Source organism: Rhizophagus irregularis, chromosome 12 (assembly GCF_026210795.1).
Source record: "Rhizophagus irregularis chromosome 12, complete sequence".
Lineage (NCBI taxonomy): Eukaryota > Fungi > Glomeromycota > Glomeromycetes > Glomerales > Glomeraceae > Rhizophagus > Rhizophagus irregularis.
Window position 1 is genome coordinate 2,826,461 of NC_089440.1, and position 16,747 is coordinate 2,843,207.

General features: G+C 33.2%; 3 protein-coding genes across 3 annotated transcripts; 1 reads left to right on the top strand and 2 right to left on the bottom strand.

Moving 5' to 3' along the window:
- Window positions 1-2,639: 2,639 nt before the first annotated feature.
- OCT59_004134 (uncharacterized protein) lies at window positions 2,640-3,336 on the top strand (the record flags this gene model as incomplete). The annotated part of the gene is made up of 2 exons (XM_025326846.1): window positions 2,640-2,845; window positions 2,907-3,336. 2 exons carry the CDS (start codon window positions 2,640-2,642, stop codon window positions 3,334-3,336), a joined length of 636 nt encoding a protein of 211 aa, XP_025174106.1.
- Window positions 3,337-7,288: 3,952 nt separating this feature from the next.
- Window positions 7,289-8,093, bottom strand: OCT59_004135 (uncharacterized protein; the record flags this gene model as incomplete). The annotated part of the gene is made up of 3 exons (XM_066148090.1): window positions 7,289-7,395; window positions 7,619-7,987; window positions 8,057-8,093. 3 exons carry the CDS (start codon window positions 8,091-8,093, stop codon window positions 7,289-7,291), a joined length of 513 nt encoding a protein of 170 aa, XP_065996726.1.
- A 1,175-nt stretch (window positions 8,094-9,268) lies between these two features.
- OCT59_004136 (uncharacterized protein) lies at window positions 9,269-10,243 on the bottom strand (the record flags this gene model as incomplete). Its single annotated transcript, XM_066148091.1, has 2 exons — window positions 9,269-9,560; window positions 9,633-10,243. The coding sequence occupies 2 exons, from the start codon at window positions 10,241-10,243 to the stop codon at window positions 9,269-9,271; spliced, it is 903 nt and encodes a 300-aa protein (XP_065996727.1).
- Window positions 10,244-16,747: the final 6,504 nt, after the last annotated feature.

Below are 16,747 nucleotides of genomic sequence, written 5' to 3' on the forward strand. Positions count from 1 at the left end.
AAATGAATTCTTTATTATATTTTTTTCGTGAAGTATACATGAGAAAGGGCCGGCCAACTAAGTAAAAAATGAAACTAATAAAAGATATTGGAGTATCACGTTTAAAGGGAGGAATAAAGCACAAATGAAATAATATCATGCTTTCCGCCGGCCTTTTGAAATTTAGTGTAAAATATTAATGGCAAAATTAACTTTGGATGTTGCTAAAGAGATTGCACGTAGCAGAGGAGGTGAATGTATCTCTGAAAGATATGTCAATTGTCAGATACCAATGCTTTGGAAATGTGCTAAGGATCATTTATGGTCTGCAAGGCTTACTAGCGTAAAGAATGAAAAAACATGGTGCCTATAGTGTGCACGTCGTACTCAAACAATTGAAGATAGGAGGAAGTTTGCAGAAAAGAAAGGAAGTCTTTGCCTTGCAACTGAGTATGTTAATAGACGGGATCATCGTGTAAAGAAGGCCATAAATGGAAGGCTTCAGCAAAGGATATTCTTAAGGGAACTTGGTGTCGAAGGTGTAGTAAACCAGGCAGAAAACGTGTTATACCAAGCCGAAAGATTATCCCAGTACAAGAACATATTACACCAGAACAAGAATGCACCCCAATCCAAAGACATAATACACAGAACCGGAAACGTAGACAACGATGATTCAATATTGATATAGCAAATAATATTGCACAAAAACGAGGTGGGGAGTGCCTTTCTACAAAATATGTTAATACAGATACCCCGATGCTTTGGAAATGTGCCAAAGTCATGAATGGTCTACAACCCTTTATCGAATAAAAAATATGGGAAGATGGTGCACACAATGTGCTGGCAATCTTCCCTGATGTTTGGTATTACGAGGATCCTTACGTAGTAATTCCAAATCATCTTTGAGAGTTGAGTCTCATTGAATAAAGTCAAAACTTTTAAATGCTTTTACGATCCAATATTGTTTTTTTTCAACTATAATTTTATTCATCCGGAATTACACAAAAAATCGAATAGAAACTTCTCAGACACACACACCACATCATTACATGTTAAAAATAACGAGCCTAATGTGGGCAACCATACAAATTATTAATTCTACGTAGGTTTGCTTTACAAAGCAAAATGATGTCTCTATACTAATACTAATGCATGTGGACACCAGTTTTCACTTTCCTAAACTATACTAACACAATTACCCAACATTAACTCCATAATCTGTCCCCATCTGGATAAAATAAAACCGGTCATCAGTTATACTTATACGAGACATGCAGTGTCAGAAATAAATTAGATCATAACTTTAGTCAAGTCCCTGTTGAGAATCTATATTACTTGCCTACTCTTGATGCTAATAATGCCTTGTGTATTTTTAACGGTCCCATTATACTTCTTATAGTCGAAGAGGCTTTAGAACATCTTTAGTACCATAAACCAGGTCCACACGGCTGATAATAAATCATTGATTAGTAAAATCAACCAATCACATTAAAAATCAGGTTTATCACGAAATCCCGACAAGCACAATCCCGATATGATAAAATCCCGAGGCACGTATTCCTAACAGAGACAATATACTGAACGATCAAAATCCCGAAAGTATCAAAATTCCTGAAAGTTCAAGTTACTGATGAGTCAAAATCCCGACACAATATTATAATTTTGAGTATCTCTTTGATTTTTATTTACTAGGAAGATCATTTCCTACTGATTATATAATTTGCGACAATTAATACAATCATATATACAATACATATGCACTATTTCCAATTTAAATGATAAAAAATTGCAATTTTGATTTATGACTTACATGTTACAGTATAATATATAGTGAGATCACGCAGTAGTAATTGACATAATAACTCCTTGGCAAATTATGCAAATTATTAACAATTGTGCAATCACTATGATTTATTACATAAATGGTCACATGAAAAAATTCTTTTCTTTATTGTGTCGGGATTTTGACTCATCAGTAACTTGAACTTTCGGGAATTTTGAATTCCAGATTTTGGACTATTCGGGATATAATTCTTTCAGTATTTTAATCATTCAGGATATTGTCTTGGTCGGGAATAGGAGTGTCAAGATTTTATCACATCGGGATTATGGTTGTCGGGATTTCGGGAGAATCCCTTAAAAATCACCATAAAAAAATCATATAATTCGTAATTTTTATACAATAATACATATTATTTTTCATGTGATCGCATTATTAAGTAGGAGTTAAATACCCCTAGATGATTCTTTTGATATTTCTTTTTTCTTTTTAGATTCTCACTCTTTAGATCACTAACTCCATTCTTGAAATACTGTAGCTCTTAATTTTCCAAAACTATGTTTTTACAAGGAGTTATCCGAAAAATTGTTTCATTCATTTCACTTTTATCGCCTATCGAATGGTTTACCTGTTAGGGTTAGGGTTAGGATTAGGGTTAGGGTTTTTACTTATGTCACGATCCTTCCAATGTGTTCTTTATTCGGCTGGCTGGCCTGTCCCCTCATTTTGCCAACTTTTTTAAACTATATCACTTCTCTAAATTGTCTCCATTCTTTAGGCTGTGCCATTCGTCTTTGTTGCTTTTATTATTGCTAATATAATTGGTGCTATTTTGTTATTGTTGAGAGGTAATCAAAAATTAGATTTCACGTGTTTTATGACTGATAATCTAATCAGTAATTTATCACAACCAGGAAACGCAGGAAACGCAGGAGGAAATAACATGAATGCAGGAGGAAATAACATGAATGCAGGAGGAAATAACATGAATGACGTAGGAAATAACGCAGGAAACGACAAAGGAAAGAAGCCCATTAATGATAATCAAGCAGGAAACGACATGAATGAAGATGACATAAACGAGTAAGTAATGCGTAATTTTATCCAAGCTATTGTAGTTAAACTTTTTTCACATTATTTCTAGAATGTTCTCATCTACCAGAGAGGCCCTTGAGACTATTTTCCCGGAAGCTTCAAACAAAGATATTGAGAAATATGAGCAACAACTTAGTAAAGTAGACGACCTTGATCCCGTACTTATTATCGTAGCAAATCAAAATTGGATTAACCAAAACACGTATGCGAATTATCAAATGGTAATGAATGCATTTGCTACAAACAGTCTTAATAATAGACGTAGAGACGAAGGTTCTTGCGCTATTTTCTATTTCCCAAATGCCACTGAACTCTACACTGTGCGCAGAAACATTCGCGGGCTATACCCCAATGCATTCTTCGACCCCAACGTTCAACCTCAACCGGAGCCAATCGGTACCGCTTGGATTCTTCATAATGTGGCAGTGTGCAGGAGCGATTTTGCGCTTGATGATTCATTTTTTGTTCTTCAACCATGATTCACTTTCTTTTTTTTCGGAGTGTTTATTAGATTTTTATTAAATATATACAAAGTTGTATTAGATTAAATTTTTATGAGCGAGTTTTTTTAATGAATTAGATAATCTAAAGTTATAAAAATAAAAGCTTGATAAAAAAATGCTAGAAAGTAAGCAAAATTTATGATGCTATCAAAGAGGCAAGTTTTTTTATTATAAGCCAGATATATTTTTCATTGATATGCGAACACAAAACTTATATTTGAGAACTTATATACACATAAAACACACACATATTCTTTTCATAAAATAATATGAGAAAGGGCCGGCCGGCTAAGAAAAAATGAAAGTAAAAAACAATAGAGTAAGAGGTTGTTTCAAGGGAGGAAAGACATGAAAAAACACACCTGCTTGTTAAGCCTGCCGAGCCCTAACTCATATAATGGCAGTTCCTTTTCCGCTACTCTTGATTATCTAAGTTATTGTCTAAACTAGAAATTTCTTTACTATCTAATCATCGCATAACATTACTGTATTAAATTTTGGATCCCTTTCACTATAATAAAAGCTTTTCACAGTAACTTTCTCAATCTTTTCCCCAGTAAGTTCACGAATTTCACGTCTCACAGTTCCAAACGCATAGTCATTAGTGCTCCCAATTCCTTTTTCGAATCGAAAACTCGCTTAAACGGTTTCTATTTTCTTCAAGAGATGAATTGGATGAAGCAGATGATGTACTCTGCTGATCAAATTCGTATTGATGCTTTTGAGCAATTGCATAACATTGGATCATTTCATTTCAGAGAGCTTCAATGGAGGTCTTGATCGAAGTGAATTCAGATGAAATGTTGCCAAAATCATTACGGCAGGCTTCTTCAATATTATTGAGTCTTGTGGTCACATTATTGACTATCGATAAAATTTTCTGCGCCTCAGTGACGTTCCAGAATCATGTGAATTGATTTTATTAAGTTCATTATTGATTCTGCCGAGCTCCCCAGTGAAAGTAGAATTAACTTCAGATAGACATGCGGAAAGTTATTGGTGATTTTAGCATTAATTTCTGCGGTAAGTTTACTGAAGATGTTTTCGATTTCCGGTGTATTATTTTTTGTATCAAGATCATTAACGATTCTAGTGACACGTGCAGAAAGTTCATTGGAAATTTTTTGACCACATGGTAGCAATCCCTATGGACCGATGAACAAAAAAACAGCGGTTAAGGTCAAAAAAGGCATGACTCCGAAGAGTTGAGCAATGACAAACTGAACATGATTAGGTAAATTGATATGTAGTAATTTTATTAAGAGATTTTATTGGTGGATCAAGTTTTTTAGATATTAACGATTGATTTTTTTTTTTAATATGCAATCTCTTGCGTAAATGCGCTGAGAAAAGGTTTGTTTTATACTGTTTGCCTACTATGCGTGAAAAGAGAATTTAACCTGATTTAATAAAAATTATTTTGCTTTATTATGTGTATTTGTCATAATTACATTTTTCATAATTATATTTTTTCAGCTAAAGCAATATTAACGGCCTGAATCCTGTCTAATAATAACAAAATTTTCCTCCCTGAATTTGAGGCGTATTTAACAATAATGCTTAAAATAAAATCTGACAAATTACGGTTTTATGACAACTTGATATAATACTAATGGAGCAATGCCGTGTGCCTGTATCTCAAAATTTTCCGTTTGTTTCTAAGATCTCTTGCGAAACAGAAGATCGGATGTGGTGCATTTTTGTTTGAGTTCACAACCCTTATTTCAATTGTAATCACAAAAAATCGGAATATTTGTTCATCATGGATCGAGATTTGTAGATGACGAGTCACACTAATTCCTATTCAAAAACGGATTAATGTGTTATTACCCATACACGTAATTTGAAGTCGCTAACTTCAGTAGGATAATAAAAATATACCGTTTGTCCGAGGATCTGTAAATCATAGTTTCTATTCGCTCTATTTCCATTTTTGAATTTCTATTTAACAACGCCCTGTCTTATGATCCACATGAAAATCAGGATGTGTTTTTTTATTAGTAATTCAGAACTGCGTAATGAGTGATATAGAACATACCAGAACTTTAAGGAAAGTCCATCAGTATGTTAACACAAAAATACTGCTCTTTGGCTTGCTATTATTACGATCCTCTAAAAATAATGACTGCGGATGCTGGTGATGTACTACTGCGCATAGAATATTCTGCAGATTCACATGAACCAGTGGCGTATGACGTTTTACTGCGCATATAATGATGTGATGTCTAAGCCACCCGCGTGATTTTGGGTGAACTGAGTTCGCTGAAATTTTGCCAAGAAAAATTTTTATTAATACAGAAGTAAAAAATAAATACAAAAGTTCGGGATATACCTGTGATACTGGTACATCTGAAATGTGTGTCAGGTTGACGGCGCAGTGTGGCGCAGTAATTTCAAAAAAAAAATAAGTTAAAGATTTTCTTTTTAATGTAATGTTTTCAAATTTACACATTAGATGTATTTTCATCTGTTTTACAAAATTCACTTATAAATGGAAGGAGGTTTTGGAAGTAGATTTTGACTTTAGTATATAACAACTGATTTTATCATCTTTGCCGATCATTTCCAAAATTGGATTTGTCAAAAAAACAGTTTTTGTTAAATAACTCGAAAATAGCCTTCTAAACCACCCGTATATTCTCTAAGCAACTTTGCAGAGCAGACGAAAATACATCTAATGTAGTAATTTAAAGGTTTTATTTTAAATAAAAAAAATTGCAATTTAATTTTTTTGGAAAAAATCGCTGCGCCGTTAACCTGACACACATTTCAGACATGCGTGATACTGTATGAGTGACATCATATTAAAATGTTCCGGCACATTTGAAATGTGTGTCAGGTTGACAGTGCAGTATGGCACAGTAATTTCAAAAAAAAATAAGTTAAAGATTTTCTTTTTAATGTAATATTTTCAAATTTACATATTAGATATATTTTCATCTGTTTTACAAAATTCACTTATAAATGGAAGGAGGTTTTGGAAGTAGATTTTGACTTTAGTATATAACAACTGATTTTATTGTCTTTGCTGATCATTTCCAAAATTGGATTTGTTGAAAAAACAGTTTTTGTTAAATTACTTGAAAATGGCCTTCTAAACCACCCGTATATTTTCTAAGTAAATTTGCAGAGCGGACGAAAATACATTTAATACAGTCAAACCTTGATATAACGAACTCTTGATATAGTGAATTTTTCAGACAACTATAATAAATTTCCCCTTGTTATAACGAATTAACCAATCAAATCTCTTAAAATCTTCACTATAGCTCTATAGCGAAGTTGAGGTCTAGAACCTAGGGTTTGTTATAACAAGGGTTGACTGTATAGTAATTTAAAGGTTTTATTTTAAATAAAAAAAATTGCAATTTAATTTTTTTGGAAAAAATCGCTGTGCCACACTGCACCGTCAACCTAATACACATTTCAGACGTGCAATGTTCTGTGGGTTTATTTATCAAGTTCTAGATAATCTCAGTACAATAAAAGAATATATTGGCATACACGCTCACTTCGCTTCCCACAATCTCATAACCCACTCCATTATATATCTGAATTGGGTAAATTAATTGCTTTTTATTGATCGAAAAAAATACATAATACAGGTGGAAGACTACTACATAATGATATTAGATGAAAGTAGACAGAGACAGAGTCAAAATTTTTTACAACTTTTTTTTACCTCCCTCTTTGTGGTAATTTTGGTCTCAGAATCTCACGTATATTCTTATAAGATCTATTGCCTATAGCAAAGAGCTCACGTTGTTTAGGCACCAGAGGGTATGTTATCTACAATTACGAGATAATATGAGATTATGAGTTGTTGACAATACATTAACTATTCAAACTAGCGACAGCTCACCATCTCTTTTTTCTTGATAAATTCCGTTATATTTGTAATATACTCGTTTCCATACTCAATGTATGCCTATCCTTCTGCCACTTTCAAAGTGGTAATCTTAATATTATTATATAAAATGTCATCGCCTTCACTAACGATTTTTTCACTATATGCGAGTTGTAATATGGAATTCTCTGTTAAGGACGAATTAAGAAGTCAAAAAAAGTCAAGAAAAAAAAGGTATAATCTTTATTGTAATTAGAATTAAGTAGATAAGAGGCCTTACCAGCACGATTTTTGTTTTTTTTATTGTGGTTAGCATTTCGAAGAGTCGACCAAAATAACCCATTTCCTCTAAAAATAAAACTTTGTATTATTATATCTTGATCAAAAACATAACAATGATAAACTACTCACTTTCAAACTGAATTGACACATTCTCAAAGTTTTCAGTTAATTCTTTAATTTTTTCTCTCAAATTTTGATTAATTAAATAATTTGAGGTAACAATAACATGAGTAAATCCTTCTTCTAAATCACCCCAATATTTACTAATAAGGTTTGTTCCTTCAAGTTTCTCTATACCCTTACTTTCATCCTCTTGTAGACGAAGGCTCGAAAACTTGTCTACATCGCTATTAAAGATATTAACCTTCCAGAGCTGTAAATCTAGATCACCGTCATCAATATCGGAACATATGTCATTTTTTAGCTCTTTAACTTTTTCTTTGATTTTCTTTCCAAGTTCTGAGACAAACTCTGATTCGTCAATATCAATGGGAAATGCTTCAGAATTTTTATTTCAAGTACCGTATTTATAGTTTAATTTCAATTACTAATCTCTTCACACTTTACCCGCGCATATTCTACATTCGAGGAAAGATTTCCCCATTCATACTTATTTCCTTTGTAATTACTAAAACACTAACTAATAATATGCTTAATTCCTGCAGACAATAGGAAATAGGGGGATTATCCTTTTTGGTATGATAATCTCTTTGGACACAAAGTAAACTAATGTAGATCTCGGAGATTGTAAAGTTTTCAACTCTTCACAACATATGATTTTTATTATTAACACCATTAAGAATTGACAGACCCTTTCCCTTATTACCTTAGTTATGCTCCCTTCATTATGTAAAATAAACGTTATAGCCCAATTTATTAGTATAATCGCTCATATTTTTTCAAAAATGGGATAATGAATGCCCAATAAGCTAAATAAAAATCTTCCATTTATCCGGTGATCTAGATTCTAATCGTACAATCAATTATTCTCAATACCACATGAATTCATAAAAAATTCCAGAACCTGTGAATGAAAAACTGCTTCGTATCATCATATGACAAAATTCTCACATTTTACTGAATATTTTCTGCGCATGCGGCTCCATTTTCTGGGCACGGTTTCTAATTCATGCATGATGCCGATCCTACTGTAAACTGTATAAATAAATTTCACGTGATCATATAAAACTGCATCCAGTGCTTTGCGCATTTCAGGTAACGGTCCACATGACGAAGTTACTCTACTGCACATAGCATTTTTCTGTAGAAGTATAGATGACGTTTTACTGTGTACGATATCTAAGCCATCCACGTGATTCGAAAAAGAAATAATAATAATTCAGTCTATACGATTCACCCAAGCTGATATCACATTGCTGGAGCGCTGTACATAATTCTCCTAGGTGGTTACTGGAAAGATGATAGAACTCATCATTGGGGAGGATTTCCTTTCATATTATACATGTAGCCGAAACCTCTATGAAGCTGGACAGGGTTTCGGACTTTCAGTAATTTAATTATAATAAATTATTAAAAACTATCCAGAAATCCATCCGAAACTCCAAAGACTTTATATTATAGTTTCGGCTGAATGTAGAGATTAATTTTTATCATTTTTTAACTTAATTTTGATTTAAAGACGTGGCCAAAAATCACGTGAAAAGGTTTTGGCTACAAGTATATTTCATATCCTCCATCATGATAATAATAACCTCTATTACGTTCACCATATTCATTATATCCACCGTATCTATTATATCCATTATCATCTGAATCGTCTCAATCTTCCAAGAGCATTTTGTAATAATCGTCCCCAACTTCGAGTGAATTGCTTGGGTCTACTTCCTTGGAATTATCAGAAGAATTGCCGTTAAGGTGCTTCGCAGAGTCATAGGCTAATGTAATAGGTGTAGTTGATTCATTTAGAGGCAAGACCTCCAATACATTATTCTGATCGTCATCTTGTTTTTCATCTTCAGTATCATTAATAAATTCCATATTAGGCTTTTCGGTGAAGTGATTTATTATTGTTTGAATCTGAGGATCAGTAAATTTCGAAATAGTATCTGCACTATATGTTTTTATGTATTGAAGCTTGTCTATTCCTATTTTTTTGAATAAATCATCAATTCTCAAAGCTTACTGTGTTTGCCTACATAAAGTTTTGCATTTAGTATCGGGAAGTTGTTTGATAATAAAATCATATACCTGACCTTTCACTTTCTTTTCCCCAACTTTATTGTTGATCATAAAATCTTTATACATTCTCTTGAATTCTCTAGCATAGAAACACCAATGCAAAGTTTCTTTTCTATTGGCTTCGATTGCTTTCTTTTCCGCACCGCATGCAGTTTCATATAGATTAATAATATCAGGGAGGACCGCTCGCTCTTCATTTCTCTCTGCTAAAGAATTTGGGCGAACTTGGTTCGCTGAAATTTCAGTCACAGCCGAGAGGATGTGTTTTTCTTTCATGGATGAATTAATTTCTTGAATCAAACCCTGTTCGTTTTTTCGCTGAAGTTTTTTCTCTCTATTCCTTTGCCTAATCCTGTCATGAATCATTTTCTTATCCACCTCGTTCAAGAAAGCATCTGTCTTTTTTTTCTCCGATGATTTAGCTAAAGGCGCTAAAGTATGATCACTCACATCCTCCTTCTCATATACATTCAATGCCAGATTAATAGTATTCGAGAAAGCAGAGCTTTGAGGCTCTATCTCATCTATAGTATTCTGATCATATCCTGAAATCATTTCTTTAGAAATAACTTCTGATTGACGGGAAGTTAACTGTTTGCTTTCTTCGTTATTATCTCTTGCCTAAGCGCCTTCAGCTAGTTTCACTACTTCAGCCTTAATCTCAGCAATTTCAACATCACGCCTAACATTCTCAGCTGAAGAATCTTCCTTGTTTTTCTCCAACTCCTCGATTCTGGCCTTGAGTTTGGCATTTTCAGCATCACGCCTCTCGTTATATTCCTTATTCGTTCTTAGAAACTCAATATTCCTGCGCTTAAGTTCAGCTATTTCAGAGAGCTTGTTTCTAAGATAGGGGATCTCAGTATTCTCTTTCCTAAGCTCTGTATTCTCAGCCTCAAGTTCAGTGATGCGCTGTTTCAATAATTTAAGCTCGGATGACATTATCTATATATAACTAATACAATGTATATAAGCATTCAAAATAAAAAACACGTGATTTTGGGTGAACCGAGTTCGCCGAAATTTGCCAAGAAAAATTTTATTATTACATGCGAAAAATAAATACAAATGTTCGAGACTTAGCCCGTGATACATGACATCTACACTAGTCTCCTATACAATTGTTTTTTCTTTATTATCTCTTTTACACAGCGCTTCTTATTTGCAAATTCTTCACTAGCTGTTACCCTATCTTTTAACAAGCCCACTATAACCTCTAAAATCCTCTTCACATTTTTACGTAAATCGGTTGAGTCCTTGAGTGCGTCTTCAGTTAGGGAGATGTGATACTCAGTCTTGCTCGTACAATAGATAGCCTCGGTGCTATGTAGAATGAAATACCAGTCTGTGGCTAAGAAATTATAAAACAAGTTAGTGATGCAAAAGACCAAAGGAATAAAAAACAGATTCACTAGAGTCATTTCTCACCTGTTGTGACGATACCATAGACATATTCATACTCCTTGAATGCTTCTTCAGTCTTACGCTTTTTCTTGAGCGTATCTAAATTCATCTATGATTACAGATGATGATTGGTTAGTATATTCTGATAGAAGGATAGTCGAATGGAGGCTAGACATAAAAAAATGGTATTACTTACTTCGCACGAACTTCGACATTGCATTAGATTTTGTGCCACACCTTTTCCCAGCTGGTTTTGCTTTCCTTCAGTTATGCATATTATTTTTTCAAGCAAATCATCCAGTATTTTCTTGATCGCATAATCTACACAGCTGGAATTTTCTTCACCAGATACATTCATCTGAGGCAAGATCACCAATCCTCCGAGGATGCTAACAGCGGTATAAAGAATCGTAGAAATGTACTTACAACGCATAGCCTCATTACTATCTACGACTGGCCCCATATTTTTTATCCTACGAAGAATGTCATCTATGCAGAGCTTGAACTCCTTAGAACTTTCATCGATTGGGTAAGGGTCTATAAATTCAGAATACGTGAGTTGGTATTTATGACGAAAAAAGGTTGGCATGAGCATAACTTACCTGGTGTGAATTGGGAGATGCTCGTTATACTACTACTCTTAATGCTGTATTTTTCTAACACTTCCTCTAAACTGCGGTATGACACGCTTCTTTTTCTCTTTACACTTCTCAGCGAAGTCCGCGAGTACTATTGCTGTTCCTATTTTAAACCCACTATCTCTGAAATCTTGTTGGTCCATCTTGAGGAAAGCCCAGCCATTAATTTTCCTCTTGCAAATTATCTCCAAGTCTTCATCGTTAAGACCTAAGTCTTTTTCCTCACGCAATAAATCTACAAGCTTGGTCGTGTCATATTTTTTGATTTTGTCCGCTAACGTAAGCGTCTCATTTCTAGCAACAGTAGTGGAGGTGGAAGCTGGAGTATAAGGTGTACTAGGTTCAGACATAGTGTTACGTTTTTATAGTGATAATAGGCTCGGACAAAAAAATAGTGTTACTTTCCGGAGTAAGATAAAAATTTATTTCTGTTCGGGAAAGAAAATACTGGGTGTTAATATAGCTTTTTATGTAGCACAGGCATTGCATCATTTCACGTGACCCATTTTTCATATACGTTCGATAAAATAATACTTTATTTATGAAATAAAAAACGTTGCCAGTAGCCGCCTAAAATACATAAAAATTGCGACTATGCGAAGCGCCTTAATGGCTATCGCTACATGGTACTGTAAATTATTAACGGGAATATACGGTGACATGAAAGAATTCTGCCTCAGGTGGTTGATTAAAAAAATCAGAAATCAAAGTCTGCTATTGCATAGGTCTTTCAGAAACACTACTGGGATTAATTTGACGAATGCTTAGAGACACAATCTTGCTTGAATTGCTCCTTCAAGTGCACTAACTGGTCAATTTATTCTAATTGTAATCGCTTGATTTACTTCACTACATGGGACCCCAATGAGGTTCCCTACAGGAACAATAAGGCAGTTGAGAGTGATTTCGATACCATTGTTATCAGTTATTGTGTAGTGAATTTCCTAAATTCAAGAGCCCATAGTGAGAAAAACTCGCTCCTATACATACATAATTTAGGGCATATACATACCTTATTTTGCGTTATTTTCTCTGGAAAAGTTTTTTGCGAAAAGTTGGCTGAACTTCCACATACCTCTACATGCTTTATATCTTGCTGGGAAAAAAGATAAGGAGATAAGAATAGTGATTAGCATTGTCATATGATGCCAAGAGTTCTTTGAAGACACATGCAAATGGAATCTTCATACCTTTTCACATGTAGATCTACCTTGCAAGACATATAGTTGGCTTTACGCCTGGCGATCTCGAAATTGCGAGTCCCTCAGCCTTTCATAACATATGCTTTTGTTAATGATTCCGGACGAAACTGTTTTTTCAAATCTGAAACGTTTAGGATTTTTTTTAAGTTACTAAACCTTTTCCGAAACCTAAACTAATTCCGAAACTTAATCTTTTATCCGAAATGACGAAACCAATTTTGGTTAAAACGTAACTGATTATAATACAATAAACACATGATAATCATAAAAAAACTTTAAATTATGGTCAGTTTATGTTTCATTTGAAACAATTTCGTTAATATCAATAAAATTTACAAACAATTTGCGTTAATAATTCAAGTTTACAATTGAGAACATTAATTTTTTATAATATTTATTAATACGCAAAAAAAAAATCTTGACTGGATTATTATTCTAATTTCTAACTACAATTTACAACGTATCTTCATTATCCAGCAAATATTTATTAGTTAATTCTTCAATATTATACCCATCAGTTTCCACTTCCAAATTATCATTTTCATTGTCACTATCGTCTTCACTGTAATTATCATCAACACTACTGCTATCAATTTCGCTATCACTTGCACTTGTATCACTATTTTCATCATCTAATTCCCTTACTGTTTTCTTTAAATCAATAAATTTCTCAATTATTAAAACTTGAACTTCGTGATTGGGAATTTCTAAAGGCTCCGAAGCTGTTTCACTTTCATCCACATTTTCAAATTGTAAAAATACCGAATCATTAACCATTTCATGTAATTCATCCACTATATGTTTTTGGCTAGCATAAACAAGCTCGGCTCTTATATTGGATATATAAAATGAACGAATCTTTGCCATAGCCTCAACTCTTGAAAGTCCTAAACGTTGTCTTCGCTTACCATACAACCAACCTAAAGTAGAAAAACTCTTTCGCACCCCGCACTGTGTGGAGTAATAGAAAATATCATTATGGCCAAATCACAAAGATGATCATATTTATCTTTGATTGAAAGCCACCAACTCATTGGTGTTTCAAGTTGCCTATCAAATTCTTGATCGTATGGCTCACGTCGCAATTCATAGTTACGCATTTGTGCTAAGAGACGGTCACATGATCTCTTATCCCCTCCATTATTTTGCCAAATTTGCGCTGCAGTGGTAGTTATAATTTTCCAATATTCTATTTTTAATCCAGTTGCTATTAAAGATATTAAAGGATTAGAATCATTAGATTATATATTTACATTATGTTTTATAATATTCAAAAAAAATTAGATAATTATACTAACCACGATAACCCGGATGTAAGAAGTACGCGAGTATATACAATTTTGGATCAAAATTAGCCCAACGTTTATTAAACGCTTTGATACAGTGCTGATGAAATTCCATCATTCCTTGAGAAGGTAATTTTTTAATAGCATTTGCTAATAAAATTAATTGTATGAAACAGTCTGAGAGATTAGTGTTTGCACTTTCAAGTAAAGTAATTGCGGTTTTAATTGGCTTTAAAACCTCTGTTAATTTGTTAACATTTCCAAAAAATTCTAAGCTTCGGATATATTTTTTAACAGCTTTGCTTGTAATATCATTAGGATTGTTTAATAAAACCTATAATTATTTATAGTATTAAAATATAAATTGTAATATAATTTGTAAAATAAGATGAGTAATAAATACAACTTACAGTTTCTAAAGCTGCTTGTAAACGCGAAACTGAATTGGTAGTTTCATACATAGAGGTCCACCTAGTCTCGCAATATGATTTGAGACTTCCGCCTTTAATTTTTAACGTGAATGCAGCATCGGCTAATAAACGTCCTCCTGTATGAGATTTTTTGAAAAACGATGCAATTTGATTGCAACTTTTAATTGTTTGTTTAGCAAAATCATGACCTAAATTTAGTAAAATTAGAGAAGTTGTAATTAGAAATTGTAAATTATAATATTATTTGAATTTTAAAACATACCCATAATATCTTTAGTTATCAAGTTAACAAAATGAGCAATACATCGAATGTTGATAATATTTGGATATTGACTTGAAATTATCTCTCGTGCTTTAACACAATTAGCAGCATTATCCGTAACTAATGCTGTAATTTTTTTAGGACCAATTTTTTCTATAACATCGGCAATTCCATTTGCAAGAAATTCCCCCGTATGATGATCACTAGAGTAATCGTGAAGGGCATAAAGATATTGTTCTCGATCAGGTGTTAGAATTATGTAATTATAGATAGAGGTGCCAGTTGGGCTTGTCCATCCGTCAAGAGCTTTAAAAAATTAGATTTTAAAAATATATTAAAATAAAAAAAAAAATAATTAACTTAAAAACTATCTTACCAAGCGTTAAATTGCTGGAATTCTTGATAATGACATCAACTTTTTTATTGATCCTTGATGTTTCCTCGCTTAAAAGTCTACCGCTAAGTAATTCATCTGTAGGTGGTTCATATCCCGGTCTTATCTCATTAAGAAACTCAATAAAAAATGGATTCTGAATTACCGAGAAAGGAATGCCACAACACACAAATGCGCGCAAAAGGGCGCGAGTGATAGAGGCTATTTTTGAAGAGGGTAAGGTGGTCGGTTCACACCATTCAGTTATTTCACGCTGATCCAAGTTTTGGGTCTTTCTTTTTTTATTACTATTTGACAGAGAAGCATTCTCATTTCCAAAATTTCGTGCAGAGACTACACCCAAGTAAAAAGAACGAATATACTCTGAAACATCTTTACAATCATTTGCCAAATGTGCTTCTAGCTCATTTGGAGTACCACGAGGCCAGTATTTTGTACAATAAGTACATTTTGCTGAAAAATGACCGGCAGACTTAAGAGGTGTTTTCTCAAAATGCTTCCATACTTCACTTTGGGGTCGACCACCTAGATTTCTTTTTTTCTCATTAGACATGTTAACTTTAAATCTTCAATGACTTTCTTTGTCTGTTTGTCAGTTTGTTGAGAAGCAATACAACACGTATGACGTACTCATCACGAAATATCTATAATATAGATTATAGAAGCACATTATTACATAATATATTCATTACATTATATTGTATATTCGGAGACTCGGAGTACTAGAGAAATTTTTATTTTGAACTTTGATTATCTATGCGGATCTATCTATATTTAGTTTCGTCATGTGATAATTTCGTCAGATGACGAAACATTTCAGAATTTCAGAAATTAAGTATAGTGACGAAATATATTTCGGTTTCGTCATGTGACGAAAGGTTTCAGTTTTGCCCGGTATGATTAGCTTTTGTCGGCATTATTTACTTATGGGGTAGGTCCTGTGTTGCATATAGATCTTTTTTCACATATTTCTCATGTTTATTCGGGAAAAAATAAAGAACAAAGGTTAAGTCATATGACATACCAGTGACATACCTGTCACAAGAAAAATTTGCAGTCATGTTTTGGCACTTGCCTCTTGTCATCAGTATATATTATGAAACACGCAAATTATGAAAACAGAAAAAATAATTTTGCAGGTATGGTCATATGGAGAATATGGATGACTGGTTCATTACTCAGAATTCGAATAAATATTGTCAAAACGCTTTAAGATGGAGACGTTGTAATTCAAATACTTTACGAAATTGATTTGTGAAATAGACTAAAGTCAGATAATCTTACTTTGTTTACCATACTTTGATCCAATTATGTTCATGATTGTAGATCTAATGCATTGTCTATTCTTAAGCATTGCAAAATAAATAGTTAAATAACTTTGAATAGAGACAGACATATTATTACAAGAAACTTTAAAAATAATTCAGAAAAAGATGATTGAA